Source organism: Rhipicephalus microplus, chromosome 5 (genome assembly GCF_043290135.1).
Source record: "Rhipicephalus microplus isolate Deutch F79 chromosome 5, USDA_Rmic, whole genome shotgun sequence".
Taxonomy (NCBI): Eukaryota; Metazoa; Arthropoda; class Arachnida; order Ixodida; family Ixodidae; genus Rhipicephalus; species Rhipicephalus microplus.
Window position 1 is genome coordinate 9,731,553 of NC_134704.1, and position 21,317 is coordinate 9,752,869.

A 21,317-nucleotide genomic window follows, 5' to 3' on the forward strand; every position below is an offset into this window, starting at 1 on the left:
TCGCTGGGAAAGAAAGCGTCTGTAATTAGGTTATTTTTGGCACCGCAGTACCTAACAAAAAATTGGGCATATTTATATAACGTTTGATTCTTTATCTCATTGCTTACTTTGATAATAAGGTGCTTTTGACAGATTTATTTCACTACTCGAACGCGTTTTTTCTGGTTATCGCCGTGTCAGCTCAACTGGGTGCAGTACTCGAAAAGCGTGCTGAAAGAAATGACCTTCAAGGGCACACAAAAACCTTGGAGGATCTCGAGCTTCGTCTTCAATGGTAGAATGCGATAAAGTAATCGGGCCCCATGTGCATCACCTTTTTAAACATAGCATACCTTCGGTTGTCACTAGATGCATCAACCTTGCTGCTAGAAAACTAACGTCTGTGGACATAGCACAAACCATTTGAAACTATCCAAGAATGACTACTGCAAGTACAGTTGAGGTGTGGCCACAACACGTTAATAATTATTTTTGCGAATCAGTGGAGGGCCCATAATGCATCCGTAAGACAACACGTCGACATACACTGCTGATCACAATTTTTTACTGTTGATTACTATTAGCCTACATACATCTGAGCCCTTTCTGATGGGTGGTCTTTTAAAACGACTCGTTGCGCAATTCGAATGTGTTGACGGATGCGATTCCACGACTCTGCCACGCAATACTACATGGGTTAAAGAGACCCTTCCCACTATCTGGTGTTTATATAGTTTCTTTTTTCGAAGTGCTTCAAGCAATGGCAGGCCACTATGGTAGAACACATGCCTGCTACGCAAAAGAGTTTGCTTTTATTCTAACACAAATTGAAGATTTTTACTATTTATTTTTACATCTTACTGGAATTTTTTATCACGCCCAACAAAGCTGACATTGTAATTTTTTTCAGAAACGAGCGCTGTAACGTTACTGCGTTATTAACGCAATGTATTCAATGTTAGTTAGGTTAAGGTCATGCCCAGTGTTACATTACACCACACGCATTCGTTTAACTTCGAACGGAAGAGTCATGACCGCGAATATTTGAAAGGCAGGTTTAGAATAGGAACACGATTTTCAAACACGTAGGCACTTCTATGCCACGAGAAAATTGTCTGTCTGTCCCTCTGCCACTAAGAAATTTGTTGCCTTCAAAAATGTATTTTAAAAAACCAAGGCAGCTTTGCACTGTCCTGGAGGAAGTGTGGAGCCTCCTCTGTTTCTCCTCGGGTTTCTCTTTCTTCCCTCTTCTCTCTCTTTGCCAGCTTACTCGTTCTATTTTTTAATTGACTTCGATAGTCATCAAGGCACTCGTAGTTAGAGAGGAAGAAGACTTTTCAAAAGCGCGCTCTATGCCTGCGTTTCGCCATTCTACGGCGGCAGCGTACGGCGATGTCAGAATATGACAGCCCGGTCCCTCAGTGAGCCGAATATGAAGAAAGCAAGCGCACAAACTTTTTTGAGAGTTGTGTAAATGATGCCTAAACGTTGACCCTTCTACGTTTCTACGTAATCACCTTCTACCTCACTATGTATTGGCAACCTTTCGTGCAATACTGCTTCCGGGTGGCACCCACATGGTGTCTTTTATGCTCTCTGTAGCGTTCGTATGAGTCTAGAACAATCACAATTCAAGTGTATCAATTGACCACCCAACTTCTTGTTCTTCGATGTGTAAATTTTCTTGATATTTCCGATACGTGTCCACTCAAAGTCTTATCTTGAACGAATTTGTCAGAGACACGATTTTACACTTGTTTTCTCCCGCTGGTACAACGCATTTATATATATTTCAAACATATGGCATGTATTTATATGGCTCAAGCACCGGTATGTAGTCCAGTAGTTAAGACACTCATATTCTTTTTTCAATCATTAACGCGATAGCGTTAAAGAGCTCGTGTCGCAGAAATTCCGTTGTCGGCGTCAGCGTCGGCGTCGGTGTCGGCGCCGCTGTTTGCAAGCAAAAATTTATCCTATGCGTGACCGAAAAATTGAGAACGATGCAAATAAAATAATTGATAAACAAAGCCTGGAGTAGAATGGGTTTGAACCTGGGTTGTTTCGGTCCGAGTGGGTATCGAACCTGGGTCGTTTGCGTGGCAAGCGGATGTTCTATTACACGGACTTACTTCTGCTTGTTGGAACAGTGAGAAAGGAACTTCCTCTGCTTGGAAATGCAGTGAAAGTAGCTTTTATGCTTCGCAAACAGACGTGTCCTGTATAGATGCTTCATAATGCAACAAATATTGCAGTAATAATGCGTGGTACAAGCGTCCATTGCCAATGGGCGTCAGAATATGTGATTATCATAATGACTCCACGGTTGAAAGTCGGTACCCCACTACAAAAGGCCAACACGCTACTGCACTTATTCCCTTAAGGCCACGTATAGTGGGTGCATATAGCAAATTCGAATAGGTTTCATGCTCTAAGTGTTTGAAATACACACTAGAAAGAGGACGTCGCTAATGCGTTCAACTCCTAAAAGCGAAGCTTTAGGGTTTCCTATTTTTTTCTTTTATTTTTTCTTGCAGCGAAAGCTGTTATGAGTTGCAACAAGGGTGCCGTAGTCGGCCGCTGCCGCCACCTCTGTCCGTACATGCTATCGGACGAAATAAAACAAAAACGAAATAGAAAAGATATCCAGGATGGAACGGGGTGAAAACGTGAGACCGCTCCGTGCCAGCCCCGCATTCTACCACTGAGCTTCGGAGCTTTTTTTTTTTTACTTTATTTCCGCAACCTATTATGCAACAAACAAGCAAGAGTAAATTTTAATTACAATACAAACATTGGTTGCCTAAAAAAACAAGACAGAAAGAAAAATTGGCAGATACCACGTACAGTGGGAATCGATGATATGCGAAGCACGAATTAGAAATGTTGATATGCCACTTTAAAATCTGCACTATGTTACGAGGTGGAGGTGAATGATGCCGCACATGTCTCATGATTATCATGTTTGGATGTGTCGTCTACCTATGTCATCCATTCGGGTTGCTTAATACCAAGTTTCGTGCATGTAAACCTAGCGAAACGGCCGCGAGCACATCATAAGCGTAGCATGTAGTCATGTTACATGACACGCATCTCATGTTTATCATGTTTGCACCAGTATTATACCTTCGTCATTCATACACGTCCCGTAATACCTAATTTGGTATAAGTAAAGCTAGCGAAATGGGCGCCAGGGCATCATGAGCGTGGCATGGAGTCAAGTTGTTATATGACACGTATCTCATGATTATCGTGTTTGCACCAGTCACATACCTTCGGCATATATTCACGTACTGTAATACAAAATATGGTATATGTGACGCTAGCGAACCGGCCGCGAGCGCATAATGAGCGTGGCATGTAGTCATGTTGTTACATGACACTCATGTTATGATTTTTATGTTAGGGCCTGTCGCTTGTGTTCGCCATACAATCGTGCTATACCATACCAGTTTTGCAACATCACATGTGAACGAAACTACCACAAGAGCTGCAAGATCATGAAATGTAAATCATGACATTCATGACATACACGTCATGATTTTCTTGTATGACTAGTTAAATATGTTCTTCATACAGTCACGTTATGTCATACCAAGTTTGGTATCGATACCATTATCGAAACGGCCAGGAGAGCTAAAAGTCGTAGGCGGCTAGATCGAGAGATCAAAGGCTCAATGTCGCCGAATTTCGCTAAGCAATGCTCCGCATTTAAAACGTGAAAGTCACACTGCGCACCAGCATGGCTCAGGCCGGCTTAGTGTGCCCACATTAGTCGCAGTCTGGACTGAGCCATGACAGTGCTCGAGCCTCTGCACGAAAAAACCTACACTAGCGTTGTGGAGAAAAGGACCAGCGTTAACATGCGAAATATAACGTAGTATAGGAGTAAAAGATAACTGCTAATTAAGTGGTTGTTACCTTGCAAACGTACCTGTATAAGCCTCAAGAGAGGTTGTAGCAGGCTCTAGAAATGGCGCTCTTCCAGTTTTCGATGGAACGGCACTGTACTTTCCGCGCAGGCCTGAAAGTTTTTTTTTTCATTTTTTCATGTTCTTTTATTATTTTACGACGGTGATGAACTTACGTGTGAGAGGGGCAGATGGGCACTTTTTCTACGGAGTCGCCACAGAAATCGAAAGGTACAAAGAATTTGAAAGAAAGTTTTTGAAGCTCTGGCTTCAATGCTCAGGTCCCCACCATGCGAAGACAAGTGTGTTACATATTGGAAAGTACGCTTGCAGAATTCGAATGTGTCTGAACCATATGAATGCGCCACGCTTATGCTGTTCAAAAATGTGAAATAAGGATTTCTATAAAGAATATCTTGAATTGTGTACCTAATGTAGGACTACATGTAAAGCTGAATTAAGGGTTGTATGCATCAAAAAAATTCTAAATGTGCGTAAATACTACGTCAAAAGGCTTATTCATATCTGGGACTACCACACATCACTTGGACAACGCGTCACTTAGACGACAACCGCGGAGATTCGTCGTGAATATTTTCCATGCGCGAGCGTTAATACCCTATTTGTCAAATGGCTGTCGTTGAGTTTGTCAAGTCACCCTGGTTAACGTAAACAGACTTTCTAGAACAATGCATAAAGGGACAGCACGTATTCGCTCGCACGTCACCCGCGTTCACGCAGTAAAAAGTCACTGAAAAATGTCTTCATATCCACGAGTTGATGTTACTTGTGGAACAGCCCAAAGAACTACAAGAAAAATAAAATAAAACGCGCAAAAAATCACTTCCACTGTTTTTAAAGCAAATATTAAACCGTAAATTGATAAAGGCAAGAACTCTGAAAAATATACAGTGGTCTTATCGCTTCGTTATGCGCACTGCAAGTTGTCAGCGTTACAAGAATAACGTGAGAAACTAAAGAATGCCCTGCAAATAAAGAGAATATTCTGGCACCATGATGAGAATCAGTTTTGTTTGCTTTCCTATAATGTACCGCTTGACGATATTTTTTTTTATCTCTCTATTTATAAGCCAGGCCACCACATGTTTTTTTTTTTATTTTGCCATTCGTTCAGCGAATTCGCTTCAATGCACCACTTCAGTCTCTCGGATGCCAAACTCGGTTACCGATAATTTATGGCGAAAAAGAAAGAGGGTGAATTGAAACATACGCCTCAGTCACTTTCAGCCCGCACTACCGATCGACGTTCTGGCTATTCTTTCCAGCCATGACATCTGCTCTCCTTGGCAAAATATAGAAACCTCGATTACTTAAAAAACAAGCAAGCGTCGAAACAACTTCGTCTAAGGAAGCCAAGTACTTTCACCAACCTGGCTTGAATAAGCGCGAAATGTAATGCACTCTTATTACGTTCTACCATTTTTTTTCTCTTTCCCTTCAGCAACTTGACGCAACACCGGCTGGGATGAGATAATGAGTAAAAATATGTGCGCGAGGTCTTGAGCGTAGCTATTTTCGGAGAAGCAATCGAAGCGTGGAAAGCGATAAGCGAGTGCTTCGACGCTGGACAGGCTCTCAGTGCCTAAATTCAGTTACACGGACTTCACCGCTTAATATTGTGCGAAACTTCGCCGATAAGTATGAACCGAGGCTTCTGAAAATAATAAGGCACGTGTGGATCTTCTGCACAAAGGGAGCAGAAATTATGGGGTTTTACGCTCAGTGACAGTGACGACCGTTGGAGTGAGAACAAGCTGTTGCACGAAATAGGGGTAGCGTTAAAGATAGACTTCATTGTTGAGCGGGTGTATATGGGCCGGTAATAGGATCGTCTAAATATTATTTTGAAGTAATCTTTCTTATGTGTACTTTTAGTTCTAAGTATTTCTTGTTAAAATTATACTGAAGAAGCGGGACGAAAATTTAGAGGCCATCTTCAAATGTGGAAATGAAATTCGTCGAAGCCAGTTGCTCTAGGTAGGCATATTTTGAGGCAGCGGCTTCACGTAACACCCCTTAGAATATAGCTTAGGCTTCTACATATTCTCCTATCCCTAGCGCCTACATCACAACACTTCGACAGAGATGCTTTACAGGCGCTTTCGGGAAACGGGAGAGTGCGCGAACGAATAAGCTCGCAACAAGCCATACGTACACAGAAAATGAGCACACAGCATGCGTGCATTTCTGCTGAGAACGCGTTCTCCGCGCCAGCCGTAATGTGTTGACGCCGCCAAATCATGGCGAGGCCTTAAGGCCAGTCTGGAGGGTGTCGCTGCGCGGCTTTGTCACGCCCGTTCGAGCTCTTGTGCGCATTGGCTCTCCTTTAGTCCCCGCGGTTATGTCATACCTTGTCCGCGTTCCCAGACAATTAGCGCAACTAGTCCGGACATGTCTCGCTGTACTTATGCAGTCCACGCATGTCGTGATACAATTTGTGGACATATAGCACATCTTATGACAATATAGATGATATAGCACATCGTATGAATTTAAACTATCGCGCTTCTTTTTTTTTTGTGGGCTTCAAACCCCCGCAGGTGCACCGTGAAGGCCCACTGCCAGAACGCCACCGGGACGTTGGCTGAGAGAAGAAGCTCGGCGCGTTGGCTCTCCCTTGGCTCGAATAAGTGCATCGACTTTCTCGCTGTGCGGCCAGACCAACTGCCCTACAAGTCCATGTCGATGGTGAGAACATTTTTGCAAACACGCCACTGCGATAAAAATAATAAATAATAAAAAATTATTAGGGTAGCTTCTCACTAGGCGTGCCAAGCCCGAAGGAAGTGTGCAGCTGGGAACCCTTCGTTGTTTCTCTTCAGTTGTCATTTACTTTCCTAATCTTTCTTTTTTTCCTTATCTATTTATTTGTATTTATTTCTTCCTCTTGATTGCTCTTTCTACTTTTCTTACGCCTTTTCCCCTCTGGGCTTCATGGTTTTTCACACTTGCTTCTTCTTTCTTTTTATTATAATACGCCATTTTATTTGTGCTACACCAAGCTCACCAGTTCTTTTTTATCTTTTTTTCTGCTCCTGATGATAAGTAATGATCATCAAGGTGCGTGATGAACAAGAGGAAAAAGAAATTCTTAATGTGTTGCGCCAAACAACGACGACCGCATACATGACAGCCCGGGTCATGAAAGTGCTCCGCACTCGGGAAAGCGGCATGCGAGATCTGTTGGCTGGTTGCAGATGAAATGCACGTCGCAGCAGCTTGTAGAGCGTGTTCTCACACTGCAGAAATTCTATCGTCGTCCAGGAAAAAAACACGGTTGTTGCCGAGTTTTACTGACAATTTGTTCAGTGTGCATGGATATAGCAAAAAAAGTACGTTTGGGTGCGTCGCATGTTAGAAGAACGTTAGTGTCGCACGCTGTTCACCTTTTTTTTTCGCTTAACTGTTGTAATCAGCTTTACTGTCCATCATATTTCTTAGGTTTCAGTTCTAATTATTGTTCTATCAGGAGTTAGTCTTCCGCATTTCATTTCTCGTGTATTTGTGGTCGCTGGTTATTTAAAACACTCATGGATCTTGTAGCAATATTTGTGTATTTATTGTCGTGTTAGCAATATGTACTTAGAGCGCTAAACTGCGTGAAATCTCCCAGCGCGCATGAATTACGACATTCGGTGCACCGCCACAGAAACGCACATCGTATACGTCATGCCTCAATGGGCGCATATAGACTGCTCATTAAAGAGCTTTAAACTACACGGCTCCACATGAGTGCGAAAGGGTGCATGACCCCAGACAACACCGAATGCCACATTGAATATTTATTCTAGAAATGCAAGCCAATTAGCCTTTCTAATTTAAAAGACGCTGTTGGCACCTGTAACACGACAGCATCAATTTTTAACAGAGAGGGCTAATACAAACGCCTACAAATGAGCAGGCACTGCACATACTAGCGCGAGAGTCAGGAGCGCTTTCTTTTTTTTAGGTTCTTAGCAGGTAAAAATTAGCCAAGTTATCTCACAGACATAAAAGTAGAAATTACTTAACATTCAACCACAAAGCATTGCTCAGAGGAAGAGAAAAGAGCTGTTTTCGGTAGCTAGATGGTCAACCCGCTGATTCAGGTATATTTAGTGGAAGTTTAATACAGCGAAAGCCACCATACCTTAGCCAACGAGTCATCATCAGCCTAACTACTCCCACCGCAGAGCAAAAGCCTCTACCCTGCTCGGCCAATCAACCCAGCCCTGTGCTTTCTGCCGCCACGTTATATCCGCCAACTTCTTAATCTCATCTGCCCACCATACTTTCTGCCTGTCACTGACGCGTATGACTTTTCTTGGAAACCATTCAGTTACCCTTAATGAACAGCAGTTATCCTGCCTACGCTCTACGTGCCCGCCCAGGGTTCATTTCTTCTCGATTCCAGCTTTGATATCCTTCACTACCATTTCTTCCTTGGCCCGCTCTGCATGCTCTCTTCCCGTCTCCTAAACCAGATAGTGCAGAATACCAAATGGTCACGCCTGTTAATACTGCGTTTTCGGGAGAGCGAACAAGCTTTGTACTATTTGCCAGGTACTCCACCACAAATGCACTAAAGTTGCGAGCAGACAACGCAAAACACAAACGAACTTTCTGTGCTCCGGTGACATTACCTTCCCACACTTGAGCAACAAGGTAAATCCACTCTGACTAGCCTATCAAGGCAACAAACTTTCACTGGCGCAACAGCGCTAAACTTCTACGTGATATCGGAGGACTACAAGAGAGCAATTCACCGAGCAATGCAAACACCCCAAGCCAAACAATAACACTGCCGATATTATAGCACAGCAGGAAGTGCGCAATACAGGATCCTGCACTCGTAGCAGATTATGTATACAGCGCAGCAACAGACACCAGAATGAACGAGGCGGAGCAGAGCCGGCGGGAAGCCCCTCTCCTGTTCTCTTCAGATGTGCAAGCTCCTCCAACCGGCTCAAGTGGTCCCGTGGCTCAGTCAACTCGGCCAGCTCTTCATTTCTTTGTACTTTCAGATTCTGCATCAACATATTAATTGAGTTAAAGACTCGGCAAAAGCAGGCGCTCCTTCGCGGCTCGCCGCTCGTCAAACCACAGCCAGCTAGCGGGCGGCTTCTGCGTCTGCTTGCGCCCACTTTCGCTTCACGCGCCATACTTTCCGCTGCAGTTATGTATTTCGACTGCAAGCAACGCGGGATATATATGCGGAGGCCTCCCTCGACGTTATTTGTCTTTTTTTGTTTTGTTCTCTTGTACTTGTGTCGTAACACACGCATGTACTTTCTTTGTTGTCACCTTCCGCCTCTCTGGCTCATAAATATTCCCCCGATTATCATCAGCCCATGGAGCGAGCGAAAGAAGATTCGTGTATTTTTCATCCTCTATCCACCCCCCCCCCCGCCCCCCCCCCCGGGGCCCCGATCCTAACAGAGCATCGGCCACCCTATGGCAATGCATAGAAGAAGATTCAGCGTTAGTCGTTCCTCCTATTTTTTTTTCTTTTGTGCTCTCGGGTGCCGAGACTTGTTCGCTACTAATTCAATTGAGTCTTGTTATGACAGTGGTTTGGGACCTCTCGCCAAATGAAAGCAGCGTAACCTCGGCTCCTCTGGCGGCCTTCGTCGTTCATTCGTTAGCTTTTTTTTTTTCTGCGGACAAGCTAGGGCTTCTGAATCCCGCGTGCTTCTACCCCTCGAAACGCCGCGCCCAGATTTCGGTCGACTTGTTGAGTGCCTGCAGGTGCGGACGGCGAGTCCTGTCTGTGCGCAGAGCAGCAAAACATTGCTCGAGCCATCCGCCGAGTGAGAGGCTCCGCTCAAACTCAATAACGCCACCAAGGCGAGCCGAGACAACAACCGTGGGCTTCGTGCGGCCGCCGTACACCGAAAGCATGCGTTGCCCAGCGCGAAACTTTTTAGAGTAAATAAAGAGCATTCCGGAATTCCGCAGCTTGTTAGCAAGAAAATGCGTGGAGGGGAGTGCAATCGCGCAATGGGACGCAGGTGCGAACGCTGTAAGTTGTTCACGCGTAGCGTCACACTGAAGGTACCTCTTGTTCATCACTTTATACTTTGCCCCTTTTATCAACCACCGCAAGCTAGTGATCTGTTTCTTTTTATTGCAAGCCTATAAGATATAATCTTTCTAGGCAGATATTTGGGTGGCGCTTTTGATACAAAAGAATAACTGTTAGGAAGCTAAAGATAAAGCATTGCCTGTCGTTATACTTGATCCCACTTCGCCCATAACGCTCTCGCAAGTAGCCATGCAAATTTACTTTCGTTTTCATTGTTGAAGACGGGAACCACTACAGAATACGTTGCTGTTCTCATGTACAGATCCGAGTTTTTGTAATCATAGCTATTCAGATAAGTACACCCTAATAACTTGAGGGAATACTGAAATCACATTTAAGAATGTTTTTAAATATATAGGGACGCTCAAATGCTTAGAAGTCGAAAACTTGTAATGTAGCCGCAGTCGTATACGAATCTTCAACAAACACAAAACCTCAAAATTCAGTTTTTTTGTTTTTGTTTTCAAGCGATGCCGTAATAACAGTTTTCAAATCAGTATTTAGTACAGATGATGGTACCAGTCCCGCTTTCGGTCTTGACAGTACATTGCCTGCCTTCCCAGAACTACAGATTAGTTACGCTGGAGTTGTTAATCTCCTACTGAACATCGACACAAATAAGAGTGCCGGCGCTGATAACATCCCTAACACATTTTTAAAACGTTACGCTGAATGGAATGCGAGGTATTTAACAGTCATTTTTCAGAGATCCCTTGAAACAGGAATTGTATACCGCAGATTTGGAAAAATGCGAAAGTTGTTCCGGTGTTCAAATCTGGCGACAAACAAGTAATTCCAAACTATCGACCTATTTCATTAATCTGCACCTGCTGTAAAATTCTAGAGCACATTATTCACAAACATGTAGTCACATATTTAACTGAAAACAACCTCCTCTCCCAAAATCAACATGGCTTTCGTGCAGGATTTTCAACAGTCACGCAGTTGCTGGGGTTTACGCATGACATCGCTTCGACTTTAAACGATCGCGGTCAAGTGGACGCCATTTTTATTGACTACTCGAAAGCGTTTGATACTGTTTGCCACAATAAACTTCTCCTCAAATTAAAAGCCTTTCTGCGCGGCACTCACGGCATTCGCTTGTTATCTTGGCTTTCAGATTACCTAAATTTAAGGCAGCAGTTTGTCGCGTTTAACTATTCGCATTCGTCATCCCTCCCTGTCACATCAGGTGTGCCGCAGGGCTCGGTCCTCGGGCCTCTTCTTTTCTTAATTTATCTCAACGATGTTGTCGAAATAACAAAAAATACAAAGGTCAAACTCCGTCTATACGCCGACGACTGTGTCCTCTATTCTTGTATTAGTTCCTCCCGTGACCAAATACAGTTAAATAATGTTTTTTCTTCTTTCCGTACCTGGAGCTCAACGTGGCAAATGGCACTAAACCTTAGCAAAACGGTAAGCATGACATTCACAAACAAGAAGGAACCCCTACGTTTTTCCTATGGCCAGAACATGAAGCATGTCAACGAATACAAGTATCTTGGCGTAACATTCTCACCGAACTTAAAATGGCATAAACATATAAACCTAATCTGCTCGAAAGCGCTCCGAAAATTGGGCTTCTTGAAGCGAACGTTAAAAGATGCAACTCACGAATGCAAACTAACAGCATACAAATCCCTGATACGGCCTGTTCTTGAATACGCCTCCGTTGTCTGGTCACCTCACTGCGCATGCGACATAGCACACTTGGAAGGTGTTCAAAAAAAAGCAATAAGATTCATATATCACCGTTATGATCACAATTTTTCGCCTTCGTCACACGCTGTACGTCTATCACTCAAATCACTTGAACACAGACGTACTTGTGAGCGTATCGGCACTTTACATAAAATCGTGAACAAGATAATCACCATTGACATGCCCTTTTCCTTTGACAACTCCGTTGCAAACACTCGCAGGTCAAACCCCATTAACATCACACCCTTCATGCCATTTCTAGATTGTTTTAAGTTTTCATTTTTGCCTTTCACAGTGGAATTGTGGAATAATCTGGATGTTTCTCTCCGAAAGTTGCCTACCAATAGTTTTTTGAATGAACTCCCAAACCATGTGTTTTGTTAGTTTAGTGTGTATTCACTGTTATGGACCCACTCCTGCAATGTCTCGAACTGTGAGACAGCAGTATTTGTAAATAAAATATGGAGTAGCCGAGGCAATAGGCACCTCAACCTCTCCACAGCAAAACAGTTAAAACAGAACAGAACAGAACAGTGAAATGCCTTCGAGGAGCCAGTTCTTGGGAAAGAGTAAAATAATCGACAACGCGTCCGACGCTCGTTGCTCGCTTTGCATCGCCACTCTCACCTCGGTCGGTCACTCGCGCTGACCTTGAGCTTTCTTCAGAGGGACGTGAACACTACGTCAGCGCCATTCTCATGATCGCATTTTATTCTTGTTTCAACAAAAGACAGGGTAGAGTTATTTCGTTTATTCTGCAATCATTAGCACAAAGAAGAAACGCACCGAAGACGTAGTAAAGCTCCACTTCATGAAGCTTACTTTGGGTGCTCGTCTACGAACGATTAGGTATTCTGTTCTCGAAGGGTTGCCAACTGAACCATAGGAGAAGAGAAAAATAAAACGAGAACCATAATCTCTGTGACGAGGCCATGTCTGAGGCCGACAAGCGTGTAAACGGAAGTCCTTATTGAAAGAGTTATACTCCCTGTCCCTCAACTCTTTCACCCCTCCTCCTGCACTCCCGTTTAAGCTCGCCAGCTGCATTCCCTATTCTAGCACACTTCACACAGGAGGGCGCAACCTTCGCAAAAAAGAAATAGAGAGAGGAAAAGACACGCGCTGCTTCGCTCACTCAGTTACGCGTCACTCGAGCAAGAAAGCTTGTAACGCACGCGTGCTTTTCTGCAGCAAGGGGCGAGCCGATCCAGCCAGGACTGATGGCTTGGTGTGGCTCGGCTCGAGGCTCGCTGCCGCGCCGGCGTGCACCCTTAATTGGGAGTGACAGTTTCGCAAAAGCGTGCATAATCGAATTTGATTGGACGAAGAGCGCCCGCCGACGCACGGAGATGAGGATGACACTGGCGGTGCCATATGTGGAAGCACTGTCACGATGCAGACAGCGTTGCAATAAGCTTCGCTCTCTCTCTCCCACCGCACACTTCCCTTCAACTACATTACCCTACCTCCCTCGCTTCGCATTCCACCCTTCAGCGGATGTTCACGGAACGTTGCCCTACGCAGCATAGAGCGAGGGAACGACATGCAAAGGGTAAACGCCTGCCTGACTTTTAATGAAAAGGACGGGCTCGCGCGCGACCAGTGTGCGGAGCCCTTTCAGGCGTGCATAAAACTGTCTGAAGACGCGTACTTCCGCGACCTCGCCGACTCTGCGGAAAACGGCGCGCGGTTTACTTACGAAGGTCCCTCCTGAACCAACTCATTGGCAATGGCGCTGTCGCTTGACTTATGCGAGCACTTGAGCAGTCTTAGGGTTGCGAACAGCTCTAACAGTTCCGTGAGGAAATACAGGCCTGAAACATGCGCGCAAAAGTGTTAACCGCAAGGGTCTACAAGTGTTCATGCTATATTTATAGCATCTCTACATACGTTTTTCTCTTTTGTGGAGTGTATTGCTTGCGATGCCCCGTAGCTGGAATACATACGGTCGTGTTTCCAAAGTTGAAGCTCACGTTTCATTGTTCAATGTGCAGCAGTGCTGCGCAACCAAATAAGATGGTCGACCACTGCAAGAAGAGGAAAAAAATGGTAGGGAAAAACAGGCACGGAGGTTAAACAGTTTAGGACAAATGTCTTGCAACCCTGCACATGAGAATGGGATGAGAGATATTGAAATATGTAGAGCAAATAGAAAGAAGAATGGCACATAACACAGAATACGCAGAGTCAGTAACTTTTGCATGGTACGCTAAATCACTGTCACAGCGACTTGTCCAAATCAGTTTTTGTTAAAAACTTAAGTAGCATCTTCGCCGTCTTCAGCTGCGGTTTCTTCTATCGACCACACGTAATAACTGCTTCAACTGATCCAATGTGAAAGTGCGTTAGAGTGGATGCCAGGGAGGTCCTCTCAATATTGAATTCTAGACAGCCGCAACGAATGGGTTTCATTGTCTCCTTGCAAAGACAGGCATAGCAAAGAGTGTTACCGACGATTACAATGAAAAGTGAATAGGGTTTTGTGAATTTCACCGCTAGTCATAAGCCATACAGAAGAGTGGCTTTTATCCAATGAAGCCCACTTGGCTTACAAAAATGCATGAAAAAGGAACGGCAGTGTCGATTGCTCCAGTTAGCCTGACTACGTGGCGTGCACAACAGAAAGAATGAAATCTCCTGTTGAACACTCGAAGTCTGCTGCTAGCATCGGACCTTGGAAGTAGTATGGACTCTTCGTGTGTGCTTTTAACTGCCCGAGTCTCTCTGCAACTGCAGTTGTGTCAGCATGTTACAAAAACACTACTATATGAGTCGAGGTGCACTGCACTTAATTATTTCTAGACAAGCACGAACATCGAGTGAAAGCTCATCAATGAGCGCATACATGTCGTACATTGGAAACTGAACATTGCATATTGTCTATATACCCCCTTTTCAACAGAAATTGGGAACTGACGAAAACGTTTCTGCGCAGCTTGAGCTCGCCTGTAGTGAGAACTCAAAGTTCACAACAATCAGTTCCGAGCTAAACAAATACAACCAAATAGAATGGATTAACCTCATCAAAGCCTAAAGTCACAACAACAGGAGCGTTTTGGACATGATTGTCGACAGTGTTTTCTCTTGAGGGGTGCAAACCAGTGTTGCACCGTGGCTGGGGAAAAGGGAGAGCACCGGTGTAGCCTGGGCGGCGGCAAGTGCTACTGAGGCTTGAGGTGGGGAAGTGCCCCTTTTGCGTCCCCCAGCCGGCGCCCATGGTTTTGGGTGTTTGGCTTCTTACACGGTTGTTAGTAACTTCCTATCAGCGCCGAAACACACAGCCTTCTCGAAAAGTTTATGAAGCACAGTAATTGACAAAAACCTTAATATTTGCACATTATTGGTGCGCGTCATTGGGTTGATACAGCTTGTCAGAACACCATGCATGCAGATGTCCTTCTTACGGTTGAGAATAGCTAGCAAACTCAATGTTTTTTGAACTCCCATGGTACGCAAATTCTAATTGTTCCTATGGGTCTCACGTAAACAAGTGAGAAGCAGAAATTTCATACTCGTGTGCTCACACAGTGCTCGCCTTCTCTCTTTCACTTTCTAGTCCCTATCTTCTTACTCCCCGCGATGGGCAGGGAACCAAACGCTCATCTGTTGACTATTCCGTGTAGGGATGGCTGACAGCGCTCTTTGCGGCACCAGTTGTGCCGAGGAGACTTAACAGCATACCTTGTGCAACTGTCCTCGCTACGCTGTTAAGAGACAATCCCACTATGTCACTCTCGCTAGACTTGGCAACAAAAAGGTGTCACTAGCAGCTATTCTACAACATAATGCTGAAAACTCCTCAATAATTCAAACAGCAAGGCATTGCTAAAGTTCCTAAGAACAACAGACTTGCAAAAGCTGCTGTAGACTCGTGATGGTGGCGTATACCACACTAAGGGTTATGCCAAACTGGTAAACATGCCGGCCTAGCCTCTGTCTTGTTTTCCTTTTTCTTGTTGTCCCCCCATCCCCCCTCTCTCTCTCTCTGCCATTATTCGTGAAACGGCGTCATAAAATGTCCCGCGTCACGAATCATGAAATGTTGCAGGTGGACTTGGTGATCAACCAGCTTCCGCAACTTCCCTATGGCGCTCACTACCTTTGCGTGTACGGCAGCAGCGCTCCGATTCAAGCACGCGTTACGCACTTGGGCCTCGCCTGCATGTCTCCGCTGGTTGCAGCCAGACCACCCATCCCGCCAGGAAAAGGTGCGTCGGAGTCTATGCAGCACACGCAAGGCGAAAATCGCTTGTTCTTTTAGCTACTGAGAAGAGGAAAGTAAGCACTAGAATTGTTCCCAGTCACCATTGTAAGACATAATTAACCCCTTCAGCAGCGCTGGCTACGCTTGTGTATACAATTTGTTTATGCTAGCTGTGTCGACTTATGGCCAAAAGAGAACGAAACACAATGTTCGTTGGACCAATTAAACCTTCTGCACAGTCAATATGACTTGAATTAAATCAAATCATTTCAAAATGAGTTTATTAAGTTGTGTATACAAAAGATGCGTACAAAATATTTAGACCAAAGGCCTACGTGGCTAGTAGCTGGTACAATACAGAAAATACATAAAAGCTAAGCAGCTCACATGATTCGTCAATGAAATGACTGATTTTTTGAGTTTAAACGATGTACAATCTACGTATGGTAGGTGATTACAAATCGCTAGACAAGAAAAATCATTTTCAAGAAAGGTTGACGTTACGCATAGTTTTTATTTCTAGAAACACAGTGTTCCAGGCTTGACCTCCCAAGAATTCGAACAATCGTTCGCCATAAACATTGTTGCAGGGAGGAAGATTAAAGTTTCACTGACTTGTTTGCCTAGTGTTTGCACGTGGTAAGGTAAACGTGGTGTTGGGTAGGGGGAAGTTTGTGTACAGTAACGTGGCATTTTGTGAACTTAACCTAAATCTGCAGCGTATTACTGTAGCCAATCACTTTTGTGAAGGCACTACATTGTTAGACGTGTCGTTAGACGTGCAGCGTTTCAGAACCAACGTCAAAAGTATGGAGTCTCTTCTCGCGAAATTAATGCAACTGAAAACTAATTGCGCACGCACAAAGAGCCTATGACTTCATTTTTGTGTCAAGATTAAACTTGACTGACCATATAATGAGGAATATTTAACTATATACAGATTACAGTTAGTTAGACTCACAGAAACCCCTCTACGTCAATTTTTTAATTATAATATTGAGAGGCTTAGAATTGTGTTATCTAAATTTTCGCATTCGTCGATAGTGCATTACAATTCGCGTCTGAAGGAAATAAAGAAATGAACAATCGTATGGTTGGTGCTTTCACGTTAACATAACTAACGGACGAGAAGATAAAAACAACAAAAATGCCCACGATTGTCGTTCTAGTAGACCCCGTACGTTTCCGGGCTGCCTGTTGTTGAACCATGATTTCCTATCAAAATTTTTAGCTTGATGTTGTTCCTGGTGAACAATACTTTAGCTAACATTCACAAGACTCTAGCGTAACAGCGCCCAGTGAAGTAACAGCGTGCTCAATTGAGACAACTGATGGCATTATCCTTTTGCAAGTGATACTACATCTTTCATCATACCATACTAATGATTCCATTTAGTAAGGTCGAATACTACTGGTGCCATCACCCATATATAAATGACAAAAAAAAGACGTCTTTCCAACCATTCCAACTATCAGCTTTTTAAAGGTATACATTTATGGGAGCTCTAATCGTTCTTTATATTTGCTTTCTTAAGGCGTGTGAAGAAATTACATTTTTGATGCCAAATAATAGCTAAACAATGATTCTCCGTTAGATTGATGCTGATTTATTCGTCGCAAATTTGTTTTTATCTGTTTCCACTCAGATCACGTCGCTGTGGACTTGGCGGTGCGCTCAAGTGAGACGGACACCGATTTTATTCACAGAGAGTTTGTCTTCTTCGACTGCAGTGTTCACAAGACGTACGTCCATCCAACATTTCACGATCGTACAAGATAAATAATGCCGATTTCTTGATTTTATGTTTGTGCGCGATATTTTCCAATTTTGTTTATTTCGTCCGACAGTATTTCGAAAAAAAAATACTGAATAGCGCATATTCACCATATTTAATAGAACAAAAGCATCTAAACAGCTTGTACACGTTAAGCATCTGGTTCAGGAAAAAAGTCAAATTATGCAGTTCGGTAATGTAACCCGTTCTATTCTAGTGCCATAGTTCTGCGGGTTACTTCCCTGATGTCAGCTTTTCCAACTAGAATATGCGCACATCATTTAAAACGTAGTTAAAGTATCCGGTTAGCTCGTGTTGTTTCTTGAAAAAGGCATTTACCTCGATGAACGTGGCTACAGTGATTGTTATTATTAGTGCAATCATGCAATCTAAAGCGTGCAATCGACCAGTTTTCTATTTCGCTTACATACGAAGTCCAGAAGAGTGGTAAGATGGCCGAGTTGATGATGATCCATTATGTGACTGCCCCCCCCCCCCCCCAAAAAAAAACGAATGGAAACACATAGGAAGAGAAAAGTACAAACATGGGCAGGTGCTTTTTGCGGTCACTTGAATTGCCTTGTTCTTGGAATAAAGCTTCAGTTATAGTCAGCACCTGGTTGTGCTTTTTTCTTTCTCGGTGTTTCCGTTCGTTTTTCGCGCAGTTACATAATGCAAAACAATTCCGCTTCTAATTGTCTCGAAATCGCCGTTTTCCTAGGTGCAAGTCCTGCGTAATGAGCTCATGGCCCTGCAACTGGTGCCTCCACGAGAATTCGTGCACAAGCAACGCAACGGACTGCGCACGTCGCGTTATCATTGGAGAAAGCGTACGTTTCTCTATTTACTTTCTTAGTTTTTTTCTTTAGAAATTCCAATATCAGTTCTCCAGATTAAGTAAGAAGGCCGTCGTCAAAGCCCACATTAAATTTAATGTCAACAGATTTGTTATTGTCCAATCTTCAAGTCTGTGTTATATAAAGATTCTAGCGTGCTAATGTAGGGTCTACAGATAGAGTAAAAAAACGCACATGTGCATGTACTGCTTTTACTTCCTTTAGAGCCCCTGTATTGACGCACCAATGAGCCCAACTTGGTGCACTGCTGCACCAAGTATCTATACAGCCAGCATTAGGGAGGAGGTGAAAAGAAAAGAAGGTTCACCTTCTCATCTTCACGATTTATAACCTGGCTAACGTATCACCACTGACAATGCCGACCCTACTTTATGAAACGTGAATTAGGGCTGAGGCGGTCAAGTAAGCCGTGAACTTGCAATGATCAATATAAATTGGCTGCTAAAAGGCGAATTCTCGGCTATAGTTTACAGCTACGCAAACGCACATTGGAAATCAGGATATCGAATCGAAATATATCTACTAAAAGGTGGAAACAATTTATGCCTTGTTCGCTTCGTTACAGCGGTTTTATTTATGTCCATGATGACGCAGTGCTAAGATAAAGTATCGTGACTTCAATCTTTCTAAACACCTACTAACTATTTTTCTGCTAAGTCCATTGATAAGATGTGTTTTTAGATAAGCCACCAAGGCAGAAGCGTCGATGCAGCGTTATTGATGGTCCCTCGAACACACCTATAGTTAAAGTACTATCCAAAGCTTCCACAATACAATTCATTGCAAAAGCAGTGCCTGTTCTGTGGTCCATACCCCTTGGATAAACTCCAGCTTCACTTTATGAACGAAACTGCAAAATAAACCACAGGTTTATTTTGTGGACTACGCCAACAAAGACTTTTCTTGTAGATCATGTGACTACGCTGCACACGCAAATGCCTGTACTACATAACCACCTCTCTCGACGACAGTTTCTCTCACGAATGGCAAGATTTGTTTGCCGTGATGTAAATTAGACCGTACCAGAGAGGTTATATCCGTACAAAGGGCACCTGCATCCATTGATGCGAGATTGAAAAAAGACGTGGAGCAGAATTGTATGCGTGAAGAATTCGAAGGGCGAAGCCCACCTGTGTGGTTATGAACACTGTGGTTGTGGAACACGTATTCAGTTTCGCAGACTCACCGGAACAACTTCGATCGCTCGCTTAATACGAAGTTGATTTTTTCTTATAGTTTATCTGACATGTATAAACGGATCTCGCGATCTAACCCAATTTGCCTGGGAGACTTTCGGATTTCGAGCAGTCCTCGCGAATTGGTGCTGCCATAAATTACCTATAAAACAGCGTCTGCACCACCGCAAAAAAGATAATAATTACGACAAAGTTCAGCGTTAAAACATTTTCTGGCCATGATCCATAGACTGCTGAACGTTAAAGTCACTTTCACCGTTGCACAATAGTGTCGTGCAAAAACAAAAAAGCGCAATAAACGCGGTCCGGTCTTCTGGTTGACAAACACGGCACATTTTGCGTCTGAATTACGCACGCGTGCACCCACCACCATCAACGTCATCGTCTGAAAACTTAGCTGAAACGTCTGAAGGTGTGCTATATCTTGTGATTAAGGTCTGTTCAAATAGGTCGCGAAAGTTCAGGTGAAAAGCGGTTCGGAACCTAGTGCCAGTGTCATCAGCATGGCGAGTTATGGAAGCCGCGACTGAAGCGTGAGTATGGGTGGAAGGAACGTAGAATAATAGTGCAAAACCAAGTTTGATTCAAAGTCGGAGCAATAGCTATGTTTTACAAATGACGTTTCTATCTGCCAACAATATTGTGCAGGTGTGATGAGTGAATAATTAATGGCAGTTTCTTCATTATTACGAAAATTATTTTTCCTTGTGCCTTGTGCCCACGCAATCATTACTCAGTGCAGCCCTTGCATGGAAAGGCACACTCGTAAACTTCGTCCACAATGACATTCTCCCTCACGTGTCTTAGTGTGCCACACTTGCTTGCGTTCTCTGCTGCGTGTGGAATAATGAGATGCGCTTTGTTGTTGGTGAACGGCTCGAGTGCAGTGTCCAACGGGCAGCGGAACGATGCACATTACGCTTAACGCCGAGTACTTTCCTCGGTACCTGCGGAAACTATATGCTATGCTTCGCAACAATCCAGTAGCAACAAACGCATGCCTGGCGCCCCAAGTCAAGATAAGAAACAAGGGCGATGGTTTCGAATACAGTGCTCTTTGGGGATTCATTCATCGGTATTCCTGCAGCCCGGTTTCTTTCTTGAGTATGCAGTTCCTACTATTATTTGCGTTATCAGTGAGCAGATTGCCAAGTTGTCTATCACGCTACAATTCGCATGTCTGCATTCGCTTACGTAGCGGCATTTTATCGGAGCACAATAAAAAAAAAACATGGCGAAAGTAGTGCCCGCAGACTCTTGTGTGAATAAACATTGGGTGTAGTGTAATAAATTTGAGGTATTGTTAAGATTGAATAAAACTGAAGTGTCATATATTTGGTGTGATTAGGCGTCATTTATTCTTGTTTAAACAGAAGAATACAAGCATTGTGCATGCTAAAGAACCTTGGTATGTGTGAAGGAAATAAGCAACGCTGCAGATATGGCAGTTATACGCTGTTCGTTGCTTTTATACGTCTGCAGAAGGTGCCACGAAGGCCTATTAAAAGTTTGAAGATCAGGTTTCTTGGTAAAACAAAGGCAAAGTGACCAATAATATACTTGAATAGCACAATCTAGTCATGAGTCGACGTTAGATTATCTGGCG

The 21,317-nt window shown here is 43.7% G+C and overlaps 1 protein-coding gene across 1 annotated transcript in view; it reads left to right on the forward strand.

Annotated features, from left to right (window-relative positions):
- Positions 1-21,317, forward strand: part of LOC119174024 (plexin-B) — a 210,074-nt gene that overhangs the window by 108,346 nt on the left and 80,411 nt on the right. Inside the window, exons 9-12 of the mRNA XM_075894819.1 lie at positions 6,452-6,599; positions 15,728-15,887; positions 17,530-17,626; positions 18,380-18,488. Of these exons, the coding sequence (XP_075750934.1) occupies positions 6,452-6,599; positions 15,728-15,887; positions 17,530-17,626; positions 18,380-18,488 (514 nt within the window). The remainder of the gene's footprint in view (positions 1-6,451; positions 6,600-15,727; positions 15,888-17,529; positions 17,627-18,379; positions 18,489-21,317) is intronic.